This window comes from Anabrus simplex, chromosome 1, assembly GCF_040414725.1.
Source record: "Anabrus simplex isolate iqAnaSimp1 chromosome 1, ASM4041472v1, whole genome shotgun sequence".
In the NCBI taxonomy this organism is placed as follows: domain Eukaryota; kingdom Metazoa; phylum Arthropoda; class Insecta; order Orthoptera; family Tettigoniidae; genus Anabrus; species Anabrus simplex.
The window spans coordinates 794796749-794815535 of NC_090265.1; the positions used below are offsets into that span (position 1 = coordinate 794796749).

Sequence of the window (18787 nt, forward strand, 5' to 3'; positions counted from 1 at the left end):
GCGGGGGGAAGGGAGGGGGGTATATTAGCTGTAGGGGAGGTGGGAACTCTAACTGATGTGAGGTTGAAGATTTTTAAGAATTTGTTGGTGAGGGAAGTTGATTCTCGTAACAAAATAAGAATCTGTTCATACAAGGGGCTTTTTTTATCAATAGTGTCATTTAGATTTTTATCTTTATTAAAATGTTGGTCGAGGAAAATAAATAAGTTTTCATATTCTGTCATGAGTTTGCTTTTATCGACTCCTTTTAGGATATGGAGGTCTTGTTCTATTGTGGTGAATTTATGCCCGGTGTCCCTCATATGGTTGGCCATTGCGGAGAATTTGTTGTGTCTTTGGGCATTGTAATGCTCGGCGTATCTGGTAGAGAAGCTGCGGCCAGTTTGGCCAACATAAGAAAAATTACATGTAGAGCATTTCAATCTGTATATTCCTGATCCAGAGTAACTATTGTCTGTGATGTTAATAGAGTTGTGATTGAAGAATAAATTACGATTAGTGTTTTTTGTTGTGTAGGCTATTTTTATTTCGTGCTTCATTAATGAATTGGTTATCGGGTAAATGCTATGGTTAGTGAACGTGAATTTAGCGTATTTTGGTTTGACGGGTTTTAATGGAGTTAATTGGTAGCTAGTTTCAGTTTGGTTTTATTGATGATTTTATCAATCATACTCGTGTTAAATCCATTGAATTTAGCTATTTCCTTGATGAATAGTAATTCTTTCTTTAAATTAATAGAGGACATAGGGATCTTAAATGCTTTATATATTAAACTGTGATAAGTGGCTTTTTTATGTGCCGGGTTCGGCAACTTCAGCAGCTACCGATATATAGGCCTAATCGCGAACGTTGAAGGTCAAGGAAAGATTTTAATGCCCCACGGCATGACCATTCTGCCCTTGATTTTTTTGTGCACATACCTCACAATTTCATCTTCGACTTTTGTATTGATTAGGTGGTCTAATAAATAACTTAATGTTATTATTTCAATCAAATATCATCAATACGGACCAAAAATGATATTTATTACATGTTTTGTATAAAAGTCGGAAGAAACCCCATGCATATTAAAATTGGTAGGAAAGGCAATCAGTTTGTTCAAAACTTGCGTTTCCGCAGATGGTATCCATACTACGGCTTACTTGTTGGGTTTTTTTTTCGTGAAAGTGTGAGTTTAATTTCATTCTGAAAAGAATTATAGTACCATACCGTATTTCTCCGAATCCAAGACGAACCCCAATTTTTCCTTCAAAAATGTAAATCAGGCTCAAAAAGTGCTTTGTAACATCATATGAACGCCTTTGTTTTATAGTACGCATTTTAGACGCCGAACACTGGCTTTCCATATGCCGTATTTTTTTGCGGCTGCACAATTATTCTTTATTTATGGGGGTTTAATGACCATCAGAAAAATATTCTCGTTGCCTATAAAACTGCTACTTTACTCGGCGTCAGATATAACCGGCAACCAACACGCGCACATCTCGCTTGCCGGGTTCGGCAACTTCAGCAGCTACCGATATATAGGCCTAATCGCGAACGTTGAAGGTCAAGGAAAGATTTTAATGCCCCACGGCATGACCATTCTGCCCTTGATTTTTTTGTGCACATACCTCACAATTTCATCTTCGACTTCTTTAAAACGTCCTTGTCGCATTTTTTGTACAGTACGCATTTTTGAAGCTATCTTTGTCTTCATGCTAACGTCAAATATTGGCTTTAGTTAGGACTATGGACAATCATTCAAGAATGTTTAATAACCATTAACTTAAAATTGTCATTATAATACCGACGATAACCCGTAGTTAATTTGCCGGCAATACCTGTTCCGCGTATCTTTACACAACGACTATCCATCACGAAAATGTTCCTGCTGTCTATAAAACTTAATTTTGCTAAGTACCAGGTACAGTAGACGCGTTATAATTCTGCCACTGATAAACCGTGGCCTTTCTAAAAATTCGAAAGCTCGCATGTTTTGATGCCATTCTGCAGATTTGAGAAACTTTTTGTAGATTCTAATAGAACGTCATTCTCCCTTCACTATTTCCCAAGATCCAGTGACGTTACACACAAGCACTGTACAACCGGTTCTCGCGGCTAGCGATGTATAATAAAGAGGAGGTCGTTTATTGTCAACGGGTTTTGTGTATATATACATGCGTGCGCGGGAGTGAAAAGAAGCAGTGTGGTTACCACAGCAGTTGCCAGTGGTATTCGTTACTGTTAGGCCGGGAATGCAAGACAACCCTTGATTTTTTCGCATGAAATTCTGAGAAAAGAAAACGTTGTCTTGGATTCGGAGAAATACGGTGGCAAACATTTCAGATTTCTTTCTCAAACAGCGTTGCCCAACCTAACCGTATATGTATCATGAAAACATATTTGTAATGCATGTAGAGAAATGATAACCTCCTCGCTAAAAATATTACATGTGAATAGCCTTTCCGAAATGTAACTAGAAGCGAGAAAATATGAACTATCCTCTGAAATCAGTTATGTACGCTGTCATATCTTGAGGTGTATCACATTCTTATTTAACTGAAGCCTTTATATTTAACGAGTTAACAACTGCTATCGGCCACGATATTTACGCATTTATTATCCTTTCATTTCGAATTTTCTTTAGATTACAACAGTCGACAGGTATTACTAATCGACTCCAACATCGCCTTCGAATGTCGACGAGAGAACTCGCTAGTGGAAATAGCGAGGAAACGATACCGAAGGTAATCAATTGATCGCATGCAACATAATCGCTGGGGTGTATAAATATTGGTAACGGGAAAAATCGCACGCGCTTAAGCGCTCGTAATAGCGGATGAGTCAGATATAGGGCTCTCGCTGTAACCGAAGGATAATACACAGTTTAATATAGGAATTTTGAAAGGACAGAAACAAATTGGCGCTATAGCGGTGTTCTCGTTATATGCGGTACTCGATATAGCGGACTTCTACTGTATTACCATTTTCACACTAAATTATTTTTTAAATTTTTTTTGTTAACGGCATCAAATGCGTCTTGAAATTCTGTACACAACACGATATTCACCCATTTTAACCGATAACATTCTGACTTACGGATATTTGGCAAACCCGTTGCATTAGAGTAGGACAGCGCTACCTACAAAACATGGGAGAAGGAAAGAGACGGAATTATCCCATTACTGCTGTACTGCAATTTAAGGCTGGAACGCTCTATAGTACGTTTTCTTGCTTAACACGTTCACTTTTGTTGTCCCCTGCAGAAACACCTTAACGAGGTTTTACTGTATAATAAATCTGAAATGTGAATTTGGATGTTCATAGAACAGTCAGATCTGAACAATTTGGTGCTCCTGAATTAAATTTCATAAACAATTAGAATATGATCTGGGGTAACATAAAGGCTATGAGAGAAAACGTTTCGAAGACCATCCTTAAATGACATATCATAAAGCAATATAAAACTGTTTCCTAAGAATATTTGTGTATTTACCTTCAGGAACTTTAGTTCAACTAACATTCCTTCACAACATGTTCGTCCACTACACCACAGTGTGTACATGTTCTCTGAATCTTTGAGGAGTCCTGGATTCTCATTTTCCATCTTCCCATCGTCACCTAGAACATCAGAAGGAAAAGTGTGTTAATACAGCAGTTACAAGTAGATGCCTACATTATGACAAGAATACAGAGACTCGCTTTGAAGAGAACTGTTATGCATTATCCTAATCATAGTACAGCAAAGGTGGTATCAGCTGACAATATTTTATTTAGATGTTCCATGAAAATAATAATTATTAAATTAATGCCATATGGTTCACCTTTTTCAATACTGTATTATGCAATGTTATTGAATTACATTACTAAAGTAGGGACTAGTTTCGGCCTTGGCTGGCCATCTTCAGCCTTAATGTAATACATCTAATAACTAAACAAATGTAAAAACACACAACTGACATTAAAATCTGCAATGCGCTAAGTGTAAAATCTGAAAAATAAATTAGGCTCTAAATTCTTAACATCTGGAGTACACTCATCATCCAGACTCTTTCTTGTATTGATATTCATAGAACTGTTACTTCCATCACTGCTAATCACAATTTCAATTGCAAAACGGGAATTGGTAAATGTTGATTCTGTATTCAGATCATCAATCACCAAATCTAATTTGAGTGGTGTTAGCAGAATGCAAGCCACTGGATGCCACTGTAAATAACCACCAGCCGACGTAGATCTGCTAGATGGTGTTTCACATCAACCAACATAAATAAAATGAAATGTCCCTGTAGTGCTTGTTAAAAACATGCTGAAATGCTGTTGGACAATGTCAGGACGGCGCATGAAGATATCGTTAAAACTGACACATTCTTAATTTGTGGCTGGTATAAATTAGAAATTCATTGCGGTGTCCATGAAGTTAACCTGAATAAATGATAGACAAAATAAAATAAGATAAAATTAATGAATAGATTGGCAGTGACCGCTTAATTAGGTAGGCCATCACTTGTTGCACAAAATGATTGTGAAACCAGTCCTTAAATATCTGTGTGTCCACCAACGCTACCTTTTGATGGTAGTAGTGCAATGGTACCTTCTCTCATTTAAAACAACGGGGTTTTCTGGATTTCCCTATTGCTAATAATTTTAATTTATGATCACCACTTGCGTTAGCACATGCCATAATGGTTATTCTTTCCTTGGATGTTTTGCGCCCTGGGACTTGCTGTTCTTGTTGCATCACTAATGTTCGGGACGGTAAACATTTCCAATACAACCCTGTTTCGTCTGCATTGTAAAGTTGTCTAAGGTCAAGCTGTTATTTTCCAATGAATGATTTAAATTCCTGTGCAAACTTTTCAGCAGCACCTGTGTCTGTGCCGAGATGCTCTCCGTGAATAGCAATTTCTTGAATTCAGTAGCGTTTCTTAAACCACGTAAGCCAGCCAGAGGATGCTTTAAAATCGCCTTCTAAGCCAAGAGCATCGTGAAAATGTTTTGCTTGCTCAGCACACATTGGGCCGGACTCAGGAATACCTTCCGCTCGTTTTTGATTAAACCACCCTATCATGGCTTCGTCTAGATTTGCAGAGTCCGATGTTCTCATTGATTTCCAGGACAATGAATGACCACAATTAGCAGAAAATTTGATGAGGGTTTCCTTTTGCTTCTTCATGTCTCTCACTGTTGTTTCACCCACACCAAACTCGCAGGCTAACTTTGATGACGCCTCGCCTTTCTCCAATCTTTCTATAATTTTCAGTTTATCACTCTTATTGAAAACGCTTACTACTGACTTATTCAAAACTTCAAAAAGACTTCTGCACTCCGTTCACACTTCTCAAGTACAGTAGCCTAAAATACACTCACTGCCAGCGCACCTACCGTTCACTTGGCTTACAGTTCAGCGACCTTGGGCTGTGGGGAAAGGGAGGGTAAATTCCAACTGCATTCCTCTTTCATTGTCTCTGCTTCCAAGATTACGGTAATCTGTGCTGTGCCACGTGCAGCAACATGCTCAAATGTTTCCAAGTTTGCAGCATTCTGGCAGCAGTGTGCATATAGGCCTACTGCTACATCGTAGAGAAACGAAGTCCAGTCTCCTCAAATATCAATGATTTCGTCTCCACGCATCGCATTAAAATTCTTTTAAACTAGACAGAGATAATTTTACACAGCGTGATGATTACAGGGTGTAAAAATTAATACTTTAAAAAATAACTCTCCGAGACCCGCGAATTAACCGCAAAGTGAATTATCCGCACGCGAATTATCGGGAGTGCACTGTACATGTATAGATACATAGCATTACATACATGGTTCTACGTTCCATAAGAGCCGGGCTGAGTGGCTCAGACAGTTAAGGCGCTGGCCCTCTGACCCCAACGTGGCAGGTTCGATCCTGCCTCAGTCCGGTGGTATTTGAAGGTGCTCAAATACATCAGCCTCGTGTCGGTAGATTTACTGGCACGTAAAAGAACTCCCGCGGGACAAAATTCCGGCACCTCGGCGTCTCCGAAGACCAAAAAGTAGTTAGTGGGACGTAAAACAAATAACATTATTATTATTATTTATAGTCACCACTGTTGTGTACAATGTGTTCTCAGTGATGCAAAACCCATTGGATCCCGTTGGCATTGCCCAGTCTGTCGAAAGTGCAAAGATAGCAGTCCGGTAGCCTGAAAAAGTCTTCAATTCTACAGAAGCGCTTCACGCGCAGTGGCTCCTTCATCTTAGGGATTAGATCGAAGTCACAGGGACTTAAATCCGGCAAGTATGCGAGTGAAGGGGAGGGGGGATAGAACAGCCCCAGCGATTGAACAATTCAGACTCTACACCTGCTGTGTATGCCGTAGCACTGTCATGCAGAACAACGGATGGGTTATCCATGAAGTGTCGCCGTTTCCTTCTCAGAGTTACTCGCAGATTATTTTGCAAAAAATGAACATTAGTTTGCCGCATTAACTGTCTGCCATGGAGGAACGGTATGCGTTAGGATTACATCCGATGCATCTTCACTAATGCGGATACAGTCTGTATGTGTTCGTCACTTACTAATGGGTGACCGGATCGAGACATGTCCAACATACATCCGCGTCCTTGGTGACACTGTCGTGTCGTGCGACCTCTAGCTCACTGAATTTTTAACCAGCTTCTCTGTTCGTGCTTGGAAAACTGGCGACTGTCTTTCGCGAGCGCTTGCTCACAACTGCTCATCTCTCATTTTCACCTGGCCACTGTAAACATCCGTGGAGGGGGAGGGGTGAGGTCATGTACTCTGGGGAAGGGTACGCAGGTCAGCAAACTTTGGTAAGAATAACAGAGCCCAGCAACGTTGCATGACTGTGCTGGAGCATGGTTGCCAAAACTTAAAAACCAAAATATGTATTACCACAGCTTTTTGAAGATTGGATAATATTTCTCATGTCAATAAGTAATTTTGATTTTAATTTCACAGCAAATTTTTCCTTGTTCCTGTGTTTGTAAAATTCAAGCCAGATAAGGGGAAAAGAGGATGATGATATTTTATAATGCAATGATATAATAAATTATGTGAGTATTGTAGATAACACAAGGGGAAATAGGCTAAGTGGAGAAGGCTTTTAATAAAAATATACTTACCTACAAGACTGAAATTTTCTTCCAGCAGTGATCTGTGAGTACTGAACCATACATTGGCTAATTTGTTGTTTTTGCTCTTCCCAGTGAAAAAGTTAATAGCATACACAACAAGCCCAGCTATCATCAACATCTCTAGATAGAAACTGTCCCAATTTGTTCGGAAATGAAGCGGAACCTGGAAAAATGGTAAATAGATACGTGAGTTGCTGTGTATGGCACTGTCTGAAAGGAAACATATAGCACAGTTCTTGTACTACTCTAAGGAGACACTTCTCCAAGTAATCAACATATTGTATTATTTTCTCTATGTAATAATATTTCCATTATGTAATAATGTTTCCATTAGATAATAATAATAATAATAATAATAATAATAATAATAATAATAATAATAACAACAACAACAACTATTGTATGGCCTCAAGTACCATGTCCAGGAATTCAATCTGATGCCCTCTAGGCTGGCTACAGTTTTGACATTCTTATTTTACTCTACCAAATGACAGAGAAACAGATGTCTGTTGGGTGATCTTAGGCTAAGTCTTAAATTTTGTTGGCTGAACATCAAAATAGATGGGGTTTTTTTTGCCCTCACCCTAAAAAGTTACTACCTATGTCGGGCTCCAATCCATGACCTTGAGATTCAGGGACCAACACTGAACCACAGAGGGAGCTTTTCTACATGATTTCTATTGATTGTATACTAATATTTTATTTCCAACTTTAGAGAAAGACAGGATAGAAGTTAGTAATCACTGGGTTTCCCTATCATACACCTGAAATTAACCCCGCTTGGCGCTACAGCCCCGAAGAACGTTGAGCTACCAATCGACTGCTGGTCAGCCTGACTGGCATCAAATTAGAAGGCGACAAGTGGTCACTGTTCAGCAATGAATCCCATTGGCTGTTATTTCACCATCAGATAGTTTCTTGATTGTTCTCTTGTAGACTGAGAAACAGCCTTCAGATCCAGGTAAAAATCGCTGCTTGGCTGGGAATCAAAGCCAGGACCTTGCAGTAAGAGGCAGCTCGCTACCTCTAAACAATTATAAGAATTATGATTCTTTTTATTCTATAAATAATTGCTTCTTTTATTGTAGCAAGAATGTAGCAAACTTGATACCTGCTATGAGAAAAATGCCTCCTAGTTATATTTGTATACACGGTATATCCGTGATGGTGTTACAAATATTCAGGGATGATGGAGGACAGCAAATGGATCAATTTGAAATAAGGAACCATATTCCGGAAACAATAGAGTCAAAAGTTAAGCAAAATTCTACTCAATGAACATTGAATGAATTTTTACGACCACTTTGTAGTCGAAATAGACTTCCAACCTATTAGGTCTTGTTACGTACACTTAGTACGTGTTGAAGAGATGTTAAGTACAGAACAAAAATGGCCAACTGGACACCAATGGGAGGTCATCTCTTCAACACGTACTAAATGTACGTGACACGACCTAATAGGTTGAAAGTCGATTTCGATCAAAATTCTACTCATTTAAGTCCGTTTACTTACACAAGTTTCACAAGCTGCTCCATTTAAAACAAATGTTCAAAATGGCGTCCCCCTGCGTCAATGCAGGCATGGCATAGTTGCACAAGGTTCTGTCATACCCATTTGAATATCTCCGGTAAAGTTTGAACAGCGTTGCAGGCAACGAGAATTCTCGCCAAGAGATCCTCTTCAGTCTCGACAGGTGTCTCATACACAAGTGGGCCACGAAACAGTACCTCCTATTCCTATCCACTTTGCAGGGAATGTCTGATCCAGGTGTTCATGAACACTCAGTACAAAGTGAGGTGGGGCTCCATTAAGTTGGAATCACATCTGTGGACGATGGGCAAGTGGGGTATGTTCCAGGAACGTGGGTGGTATATCTCTGAGTATCACTGTGTACATTGCTGCATTTAGGTGGAGAGGAAGAAGAATTGGGCGTACTACGTAATCACTGACTACGCCTGCCCACATATTGACTGAAAGTTTGTACTGATGGCTCTTCACAATTGTAGCATGGGGATTCTCATCGGCCCAAACAGGACTATTGTGATTATTTAGCATTCCGTCTCTGGTGAAACAGGCTTCATCTGAGAAAAGCACATACGCAGGAAAGTTAGGATCGACTGCAAGATGCTGCAAGATCCACTGGCTGAACACGACACGAGGTGCGAAGTCAGCAGGACTCGAAGCCAGCACTTTCTGTGGATGGTAGAGGTGTAGCTGCATTTCATGTAATACTAGCCAAACAGTCATATGCGAAACATTCATTTCACGTGCAACTCCTCGAGTGCTGATTGCAGGTACCTCATCCACGCGAGCAAGCACTGCATCTTCTAAGTCGGGAGTCCGTGTAATTAGTCTTCCTCCTCGGTCATTGTACTGTGGTACCAAATGCCCTGTTTCAATTAATCGTTGGAACAGTCGTAGAAACATGGTGTGTACCACATGTCTCTTGCATGGATATTTGGTTCTGTACAACCGTTCCTATTCTCTGTTGCTTCCATTTGCTTGCCCATACACGAACACCATCTCTGCAAGTTCCGTAATCGGTTACAACTCCATTTGAAGAGGGCTGATCCACATACCACTTCAACCCATAAACACAGACTGAAGCCTACAATACAGATATTGCACACCGATCACTTCAGTACACAGTACGCCATCTGCATAAGAGTTGTTGAGTTATCCTAGCCTCTTCTGCTTGTCAGGATTGCCTCCCCTATTGCACTCTTAGCACATGTAGTATACGGTACAGTCGGAGGTATCAGACCAATTTTTGCTTTAACTTTTCACTACCGGCCACAGTGGCATAGTGGATCCGGCGTTGGTCTACTAATCCCAAGGTAATGGGTTCAAACCCGACTGAGGTCGGTGGCTTTTAAGGGTGTTTAAAGGTAACAACCCCCATGTCACTGGCTTCCGGCACATTAATTAAAGAACTACTGCAGGACGAAATTCCGACACTCCGGCGTCTGTTAAGAACAGACAGACATTAAACAACTTGGATTATTAATAATTTTTTATTTAAACATTTCTGGATTACGGTTAATTATCTCAAATTGATCCATTTGCCATCCTCCAACGTCCCTGAAAGTTTGTAACATCATCATGGGTACACCCTCTATACATGTAATTAATCCCATATTAAAACCATATTGAAGATGATATATTAAAATTATAAATTCTTTTATTTATAATCACCAATTCAATACATTATAATACACTCAATGAATTATAATATAATCATGAAGAGTCTAATATTGGGACATATTTCGTTTGACATAGCGAACATCATCAGCCATTAATGCAACAAAAACTAGGTCAGGGCCCTGAGCTTAAAATATGGAGAATGTTGTCGTCATATTAAAAAATGAACCACGTCATAATAAAAAGTGATAATCAACAATCAATACAATAAAAGCGTTAGACTTGAGGTTGTAACAATATATGCAAGTTAAAAGCAAAATTCGTCGTGGAGTACATACAAATAGAGCTACCCGCCAGTCTACTTCACGCAGCCAACGCCAGCAGACATCTCATACCAGTCCCAGGGGATTCAAACTCTATTTTGTGCCAGAATATGCTCTCTCTTATAAGAATCGCTAAAACTCTCCCCACATTCAAGTCTCATCGCTACTCCTTAATGAGTTTATATATAAACTTCTAGTTTTATTTGCTAGCATGTATATATTAACTAGCTTAACTGGCATTTTTCTGACAGCAATATTGCACCTCTCTTATGAATTATGCTTCTGCTGAGGTTCAAGTTATACGTTAAATTTAGTTTGTTCAATGTTATGTGCCTCTGACTAGTTGGAGTCGTGACAAGTCATTGAACACTATTTTAACCCTTACTTATGAATTCAAAGGAACTTCATCCTCACAATATTAATCCACGCTTCACACACTGACATACATTTATGTCACAAGATCCAATGTCATGTTTCAGCGGCCTCATAATTGTTTTTAATTCCACAGATTGCCACCGTTAATGTACTCCACGACAAATTTTGCTTTTAACTTGCATATATTGTTACAACCTCAAGTCTAATGTTTTTATTGTATTGATTATTGATTATCATTTTTTATTACGACATGGTTCATTTTTTAATATGATGATAACATTCTCTATATTTTAAGCTCAGGGCCCTGACCTAGTTTTTGTTGTATTAATGGCTGATGATGTTCTCTATGTCGAACAAAACATGTCCCAATATTAGACACTTCATGATTATATTATAATTCAATGAGTGTATTGTAATGTATTGAATAGGTGGTAAAAAATTAAAGAATTTTATAATTTTAATACACCCTGTATAACCTGGATTTTGAACTCTCTATCTTCAATGATAATTGTGGGGTTTGTCAACAAACTGGTCTGTTGTAACAAACTTTATACTCAACAACTGTAAAATACAATATCATCCAAAAGTTAAGGAAAACACTACTTGCCTTCTTTGGCAAAACTGTGTATATCAATACGATTCACTCATGATGACCGAGAAGATAAAGAAATCTATAGAACTATGGCGACAAAATGGAAATTCATAACATGAAACTGAGGAACATCCTCTCCAGATGAGGAAGGAACTAAGATGATGGCAGAAAGCTATCTTTCCACAGAAAATAAACGTAACTTACAACAGGACAATGAATTTACCTTAGTAATTGTAATCTTTGGGGTTTCCTTGTCATCCACCTTGCTTCCAACACGCTCACTGTCAAAACCTTCAAATTCTTCTTCATCTTGGAAATGATCAAATTCACTGTCATCATCCTAAAAATCATAAAGTATAAAGATTAAACACACCAACTTAATATGAAGCGAAAAATAGAATAAGTGGCTAGAGAAATATATATATATAGTGAATAGAGTTGTTTAATGTAAAAGAACCAAAGAAAAGGGCAATAGCCTTAATATGAAGCATGCACAAATTATTACAGATTGTAAAACAATTTCATAGAAAATTTTGCAACTAGTATAACATGAGAATACCTTTATTTTCCATTTGTCGTATGGATAAGATAATTCTGCCACCAAGAGAAACTTGCTGTAATACCAGTCCCGAGTCTGGGTAAAAGAGGAGGCTTGGCAACAGAACATCCGGCCATAAAACACTTTCCAAATCCTACTGGAATTGTGGCGTTATAATTATTGTATAAACTTGAAATCTGACGGTGTACATCTTTGTATATCTGCATTATGTATCTGGACTCCTCATATGTGTTACTAGACCAAATGCACGGCACATTTTATACCTCTATGTTGGTAACATTCTGTATTCAACTGACTTAAATGCGTACGTTAATGCCATCTATGTGCGTGCAGTGGAATTTGTAGTGAGTTTGAACGCTGATAGACAGAGCGCGCATGACTTGCTAGACTGCTGTTGTGTGCTGGCCGCTGGTGGAACGACCGTCTGCTATTTGAACTCGTTGGAGAATGACGCTCATGACTGGCTCTCTGATACCAGCTTGCGTATTAAACATGCCTAGTTCAGGCGTTGGTTGAAAGGTGTTCGGTATCCCTTTCAGGGATTGAGGATTGTAAATAATATATAGCAATAGCATTTAAAATTAATATGGTGTGGTATTAGTTTCAAATGTAATATTTACCTTGTGAGTGATAGTGGTTGCTCAGTTGCTTAATTCATTATGGATTATATGGTAATGTAGTTTTCTTCATTTATGTAAGTACCGCCCTTATTTATTTGTTGATAAGTTTTTTTCTAAATTTTGTGTGTGCCTCGTGGTTTGGTGTACTTATTTTGGCGAGACGTGATTTATGTGCGTTCATTCTCGTCATGGGACTTGTATTTGGAGCCATCGTGCGTGCATTGTGATGTTGTCGGATGACCTTTTGGTGTGTTTCGAACATTATTCCCATTTTAACACGTCATCACACGCCCCCTTATTTTTACATGACAGCACGCCCCACGGCAATTTGCTCACGCATGTTATATATTGTTGCTCTGATTTTGAAATGAAGAAACCTATCCTCAAACGTTAACAACATTGTAAGAAAGAGAATTTACTTACCAAAACGTCATATTTAGGATTGTAAATCATTATTAGTAATTTAAAATATTTTACAACATGAGAACACGCTATGTTAGCAAACTGCCGCAATTCCAAGCCTGTGACCTGACATCAAAGCACGCCCCGTTAGCAAATTGCCGCATACTATATTTTAGGCATTTTCACATAAGTTGCATTAACACAAGTCCAGTTGAATAAGTAAAATATGAAATATAAAAAATATGATTGATTTAAGAAACATTGTAAGCATATTACTTCTGTCCAACAATCAGCCAGTCTTGTCATTTTTCAGCTGGATCCTCCTGTTGGGTTGAGCATCTCGAACACGTTGGCACTGTATGTTCTCGGCAGATGGGAATATCACATGCGCAACAAATAACCATTGTTCTGCTATTTTTCCTTCTAGGGCAGATACCACAGATAGCATATTGACCTGGTTGCAGGGGCCTCTCATGTGGTTGTTGGCTGTCTCACTTTAAGAACAGGCTCACAACGTTCAGGTTCTTGCTGAGCGCCTACTGAAAGGTTCAGTGTCTCTTCGTTTGGCGGTGGGGTGTGTTGTTCGTCACCAACCTCGCACGGCTGTATTATTTCTTCTGCAACACTCTCTTCTGAGTCACTATTATTATGCTCTAAAATATCTGTTTCATCAACGTCACGATAACCAGAAGTATCTTCTCCTAATTTACTTGAATGACATTCTGGAACACTGTCCACTATATGTCTCACTGTAGCTTGTCGTATGTCGTACGGATCCATTTCCAGGTAATGGCGCAAACAATAAAACAGAAATATTGCAACTATATCATATTAAATATACGCGAAAACTCGCCCGTTAGCAATATGCTCACTAATGTTTGTACGCGATAGCACGCACGTTAGCAATCTGCTCACACAACGTGACACCATCAACACAAATATGAACTGACGTAGAGAGGAGACAGCGAGGAACTGGATTAGGCTACGGTCGTTATACAGAGATGTGGGGGGAGGAATACCTGACTGCCCGCCGATTCTTGGATACAACAAAGGAAGATATTAGGATTATTGTTCAAACGCGGCAAACTGCCGCGGGAGCGTGTGATGACGTGTTAATTGTTATCTTATTTATTTTATTCCTAGGAGAATAATGGACTCTGCTATAGAGGGTAAGAGAAGTAGAGGGAGACCAAGACGACGATGGTTAGACTCAGTTTCTAACGATTTAAAGATAAGAGGTATAGAACTAAATGAGGCCACAACACTAGTTGCAAATCGAGGATTGTGGCGACGTTTAGTAAATTCTCAGAGGCTTGCAGACTGAACGCTGAAAGGCATAAGTCTATAATGATAATGTATGTATGTTATTTTATTCTGCTAAATTTAGTGTGTGCTTCTCGAGCCATCTCCTTCATGGTGATGTTTTCATTTTATTTATTGCTGCCCGTTGCTTGTGTATTCTGCCGGTCTTTGTCGTAAATTTTATTTTCACATCTTGTTCTATTTATTTTCACTATTTTATAAGGGTTAGTTTCTCCTCTGCGACTGTAGATTTTGAATTGTGCATCGAGCAATCTCTTGTTGATTCTCATTTTCTAAAAAATATTATTATTATTATTATTAAAAGTAATTTAAGGTAGATAGTTACATTTTGATCTATTTGGTGGTAGAAAATTTTGGTATTATTAATTTTACGTGTAGTGCTTCTGTAGAATGTACGGACATTGTTGATGGAGGGTTTTTATAACGTTCGTGTCATCATTCTTGCATTATTGAGTCTCCTTATCTCACCTCGAACCGTGTCGGGTCTGCTATTGTTGTTTATCTGCTCTTATCTTTCCTGGTTGTTACGTAACTGTTGTTTTATTATTATTATTTTATCGCATGTTGAGCCTGCCTCTGGATGCCGTTGTGTAGGGATCTCGATTGTTGTTACTCTCTTACGAGCATGTATTTGAGTATGTGTGATTTTTCCTGACCGGTTCTGTCTGGAAGTGTACGGCATATGAATGATGATTTCTCGTTTCTTTCTGTTTGTGGTTTAAATATTGGTGGTGTTTAATTTTGCTATGGTAATACGGTTCTATTTTTGAGGTTTGCTAATGTGACTGATATTTTTCCATCAAGATATGTCTTGGTGAATTGATTTGGTGCGACGCTTTTTTGCATTTTTCTTCTTCTGCTATGCGTTCAGCGTGGAGAACCCTCCATAGAGAAGGATCCTTAGAAAATGTATTTGTTTTTAAGTGTAGATAGCATGTAATATCTAATATTTTAGGTTTATTCAAGGAGCTCCTTAGTTAGGTCGCCAGGGTAAGCATTTCATTTGAAAACATTATATTTTCTTAAATTTTGAATTATTTACCTCAAGATTATTTATTTATTTATATTAAGAGATATTATATTTAATTGTTAAAAACCTCACCTTAGGATTTTATAAATTATTTATTCTAAATTAAAAAGCACTATATTTATCAAAAAAATTTTAAAAAAATAAAAACAATTATTATGTAGATATGATTTATGTATTTATTTTTTTAATTATTTAAAACTTCAAATTTTTCTTCTACCTAGGTAAAAAAAATTATTTCACCAATTCATTTCCTGCTAACAATGTAAAAGTTTGTATAGTTTTTGAATTAATTATAGCAGTTTTTTTAAGGGTGTACAATTTTTTTTATAGATGCTTGTTCTGGTTCCCTTGCTGAACCCACCCCTTTTAGTTCCTTGGGATATGGGTCCCTTGTGTTCAATATTCACTCTTTCACCTTTATTTTAAATTTATACTGTGTTTTGATGCATTTTATTTTGTTTGCTTCCTTGTTGTGGTACGTCTCCCCATGGTGTCACTAGCCAGACGCCATTTTGATATCACTAGTGTGAAGGGGCGAGTCAGAATATAAGCCAAGTATGACAGGAAATAATGGGGAGGCAGACAATGAACAATGAGGAGGGATACCAACTCTATGGGATCCACATACCTCCCTCCCAAAAAAAAAAAAAAAAAAAAAAGACATTGGAGAGGCCAACCCCCACCCCAAAATAGGCAATTAAATGAAGACCTTGTTTCCAGACTTGTTGGAGATAATTCCACAATTACGAACGATCCCTACATCATCATCATCATCATCATCATCATCTACAGTACAAAGGTAATTCTCAAGGAGACTGAAAGGTAAAGTTCAATACTGTCTCCCCTGCTCCAGTGGTAATATATAAGGCGTGATCAAAAAGTTTCGTACGAGGGCATTGCTGTAGCAGACATGCAACATAGCGCGACTCCGATGTGAGTTTATAAGCATGGACGTAAGCAAAGGGATTAGTGTGGCAGGAAAGAGCGAGTGGGAAGGAAGCGGCTGTGGCCTTAATTAAGGTACAGCCTCAGCATTTGCTTGGTGTGAAAATGGGAAACCACGGAAAACCATCTTCAGGGCTGCCGACAGTGGGGTTCGAACCCACTATCTCCCGAATACTGGATACTGGCCACGCTTAAGAGACTGCAGCTATCGAGCTCGGTATTACCTAATGCATCCACATAAGACCAACGTGCTGTTATTCTGTTCTTGGCTGCCAAAGGACAAATACTGGAGGGCATCCATCGAAGAATGAAGACTGTGTATGGGGCAGCAGCAGCAGCATCATCTTCATTTCACGTTTCCAGCTTCCCAGGTCAGGTTGTGAATCAAGAACCTCCATCGCTGCCTGTCTCTCCATCACTCTTCTCCTTTTTTAAGTACATCTTCCGGTTTTCCTCCCCTCTTCTCTATGCACTCCCACACTGCATCTATCCACCTCTTGCAGGGTCTTCTTCGTGGTCTCTTTCCTGTTAACTTCTCTGAAAAAGCTTTTTTTTGGCACTCTCTCTTCTCCCATTCTCATCATATGCCCATACCATTTTAGCTTTGTTGTTTCTATCCTGTATTGAAGTGTCAAGATTCCTGTTCTTTTCCTTATATCTTAATTTCTAATTCTATCCCTTCTTGTCTTGCCCTCGATGCCTCTTAGAAATTTCATCTCCGCTGCCTGTATTCTACTCTCCTCTCGTTTTCTTGTAGCCCATGATCCAGCTGCATAGGTTAGTATGGGTTCATAATAGGTTGACTATAATACTTTCTTACATTTCTCCAGGACATCTTGGTTCCACAAATTACCCCTTACACTCTAGTAGAAGCTGTTTGCTTGTTGTATTCTTTTCCCAATTTCCTTGGTTATCTTTCCATCTTCTGTGATCACACTTTCCAAGTACTTGAAACTTTTAACCACTTCCAGAATTTTACCATTCAGTTTTATCATTCCTCTTCCTTCCTTCTGCTTGTCAACACTACTTTACTTTTCTCTGTGCTTACTTTCATCCCAAATTTTTCTATCTCTTGATTCCGTACATCTACCCACTTTTCCACTTCTGTTTCATCCTCACCCCATATCATCTGTAAACAACATGGCTTTTGTTGCCTGTCTTCCCAATCTCTGTTTAATGTTCTTATGAATTTCATCCATGACTATGATGAATAGTATGGGGGATAGTACACTTCCCTGTCGGAGACCAGTTTCAACTTTAAACCATTTTGTTTTTCCTATACTAGTCTTCACACTACTAACACAATTTCTGTGCACAGCTTTTATCATTTGCAATTCCACTCTTAACTTGTTTTTTCCTTAATGTGTCCCATACGAACTGCCTCGGCACAGTATGATAAGCTTTCTCAATGTCAATAAATGTCATCACTAGCTCTTTTCCAAACTCCCATCTTTTCTCCATCATATGTCTTAATGTAAAGATCAGGTCAAACGTTGATCTGTCTTTCCTAAAACCACACTGTTCTTCTTCCATTTCTCCTTCTAGCTTCTCCTCAGTATTCCTTCCAATACACTCTCAAATATCTTAGCTACATGGGCAATAAGGGTGATCCCACTGCAGTTATTACATTCCTTATTATCACTTTTTTTAAATATCAGGATAATTAAACCCTTTCCCCACTCTTCTGGGATCTCTTTCTTCCTCCAGATTACTCTAAATAATCTATACTGTATGGGGCAGCATGTCTGTCGAAAACTACTGCTGTGGAATGGTGCAGCAAGTTCCGTGCGGGTCACATTTCGACACAAGACGCTGGTCGATCTCAGAGGCCAGTCTCACCATTACGGACAACAAGCAGGCGGAGGATGAGGCGATTAGGGTGGACAGGCACATGGTCCTGAATTCTCCCCATGCGATTATCACGGCTTCGGTCCCCTCAAAAAGGCCTTGAAGGGTCGACGCTTCCTGTCGGACAAGGATGTGCAACAGGCGGTTACGGACTTCTCCACGGAGGAGAATACAGTATTATACCACATGGTTATCTTCAACCTGGTGTGTCGGTGGAATGAGTGCCTCGCTGCTCACGGCAATTTTTCCTGATTTGCATCCCGATTCAGGACTGTATCGCTGTCAAACAGAACTTTTTGATCACCCCTTAATATAACTTAGGATGCAGAATCTTATAAATCTGACCTCGTGTGATATGTAAGAGAAGTGGAAGTGTTCACTCCCACTGCTAAGAGCCCACCAACCCACCCAAAAAAGCAACTTTTTATAATATATCATTAAACTACTGACGTTTACCAAAGTAGGTCAGTGAAGGAACACTGCTATAGGTAGACATGAATTCAGCATGAAGTC

General features: G+C 38.9%; 1 protein-coding gene across 1 annotated transcript in view; it reads right to left on the reverse strand.

Moving 5' to 3' along the window:
• LOC136857540 (PAT complex subunit CCDC47) overlaps nucleotides 1-18787 on the reverse strand; it is a 94628-nt gene that overhangs the window by 55689 nt on the left and 20152 nt on the right. The window contains exons 3-5 of the mRNA XM_067136267.2: nucleotides 11771-11887; nucleotides 7105-7279; nucleotides 3479-3603 (exon numbers count right to left, since the gene is read on the reverse strand). Coding sequence (XP_066992368.1) covers nucleotides 3479-3603; nucleotides 7105-7279; nucleotides 11771-11887 — 417 coding nt within the window. The remainder of the gene's footprint in view (nucleotides 1-3478; nucleotides 3604-7104; nucleotides 7280-11770; nucleotides 11888-18787) is intronic.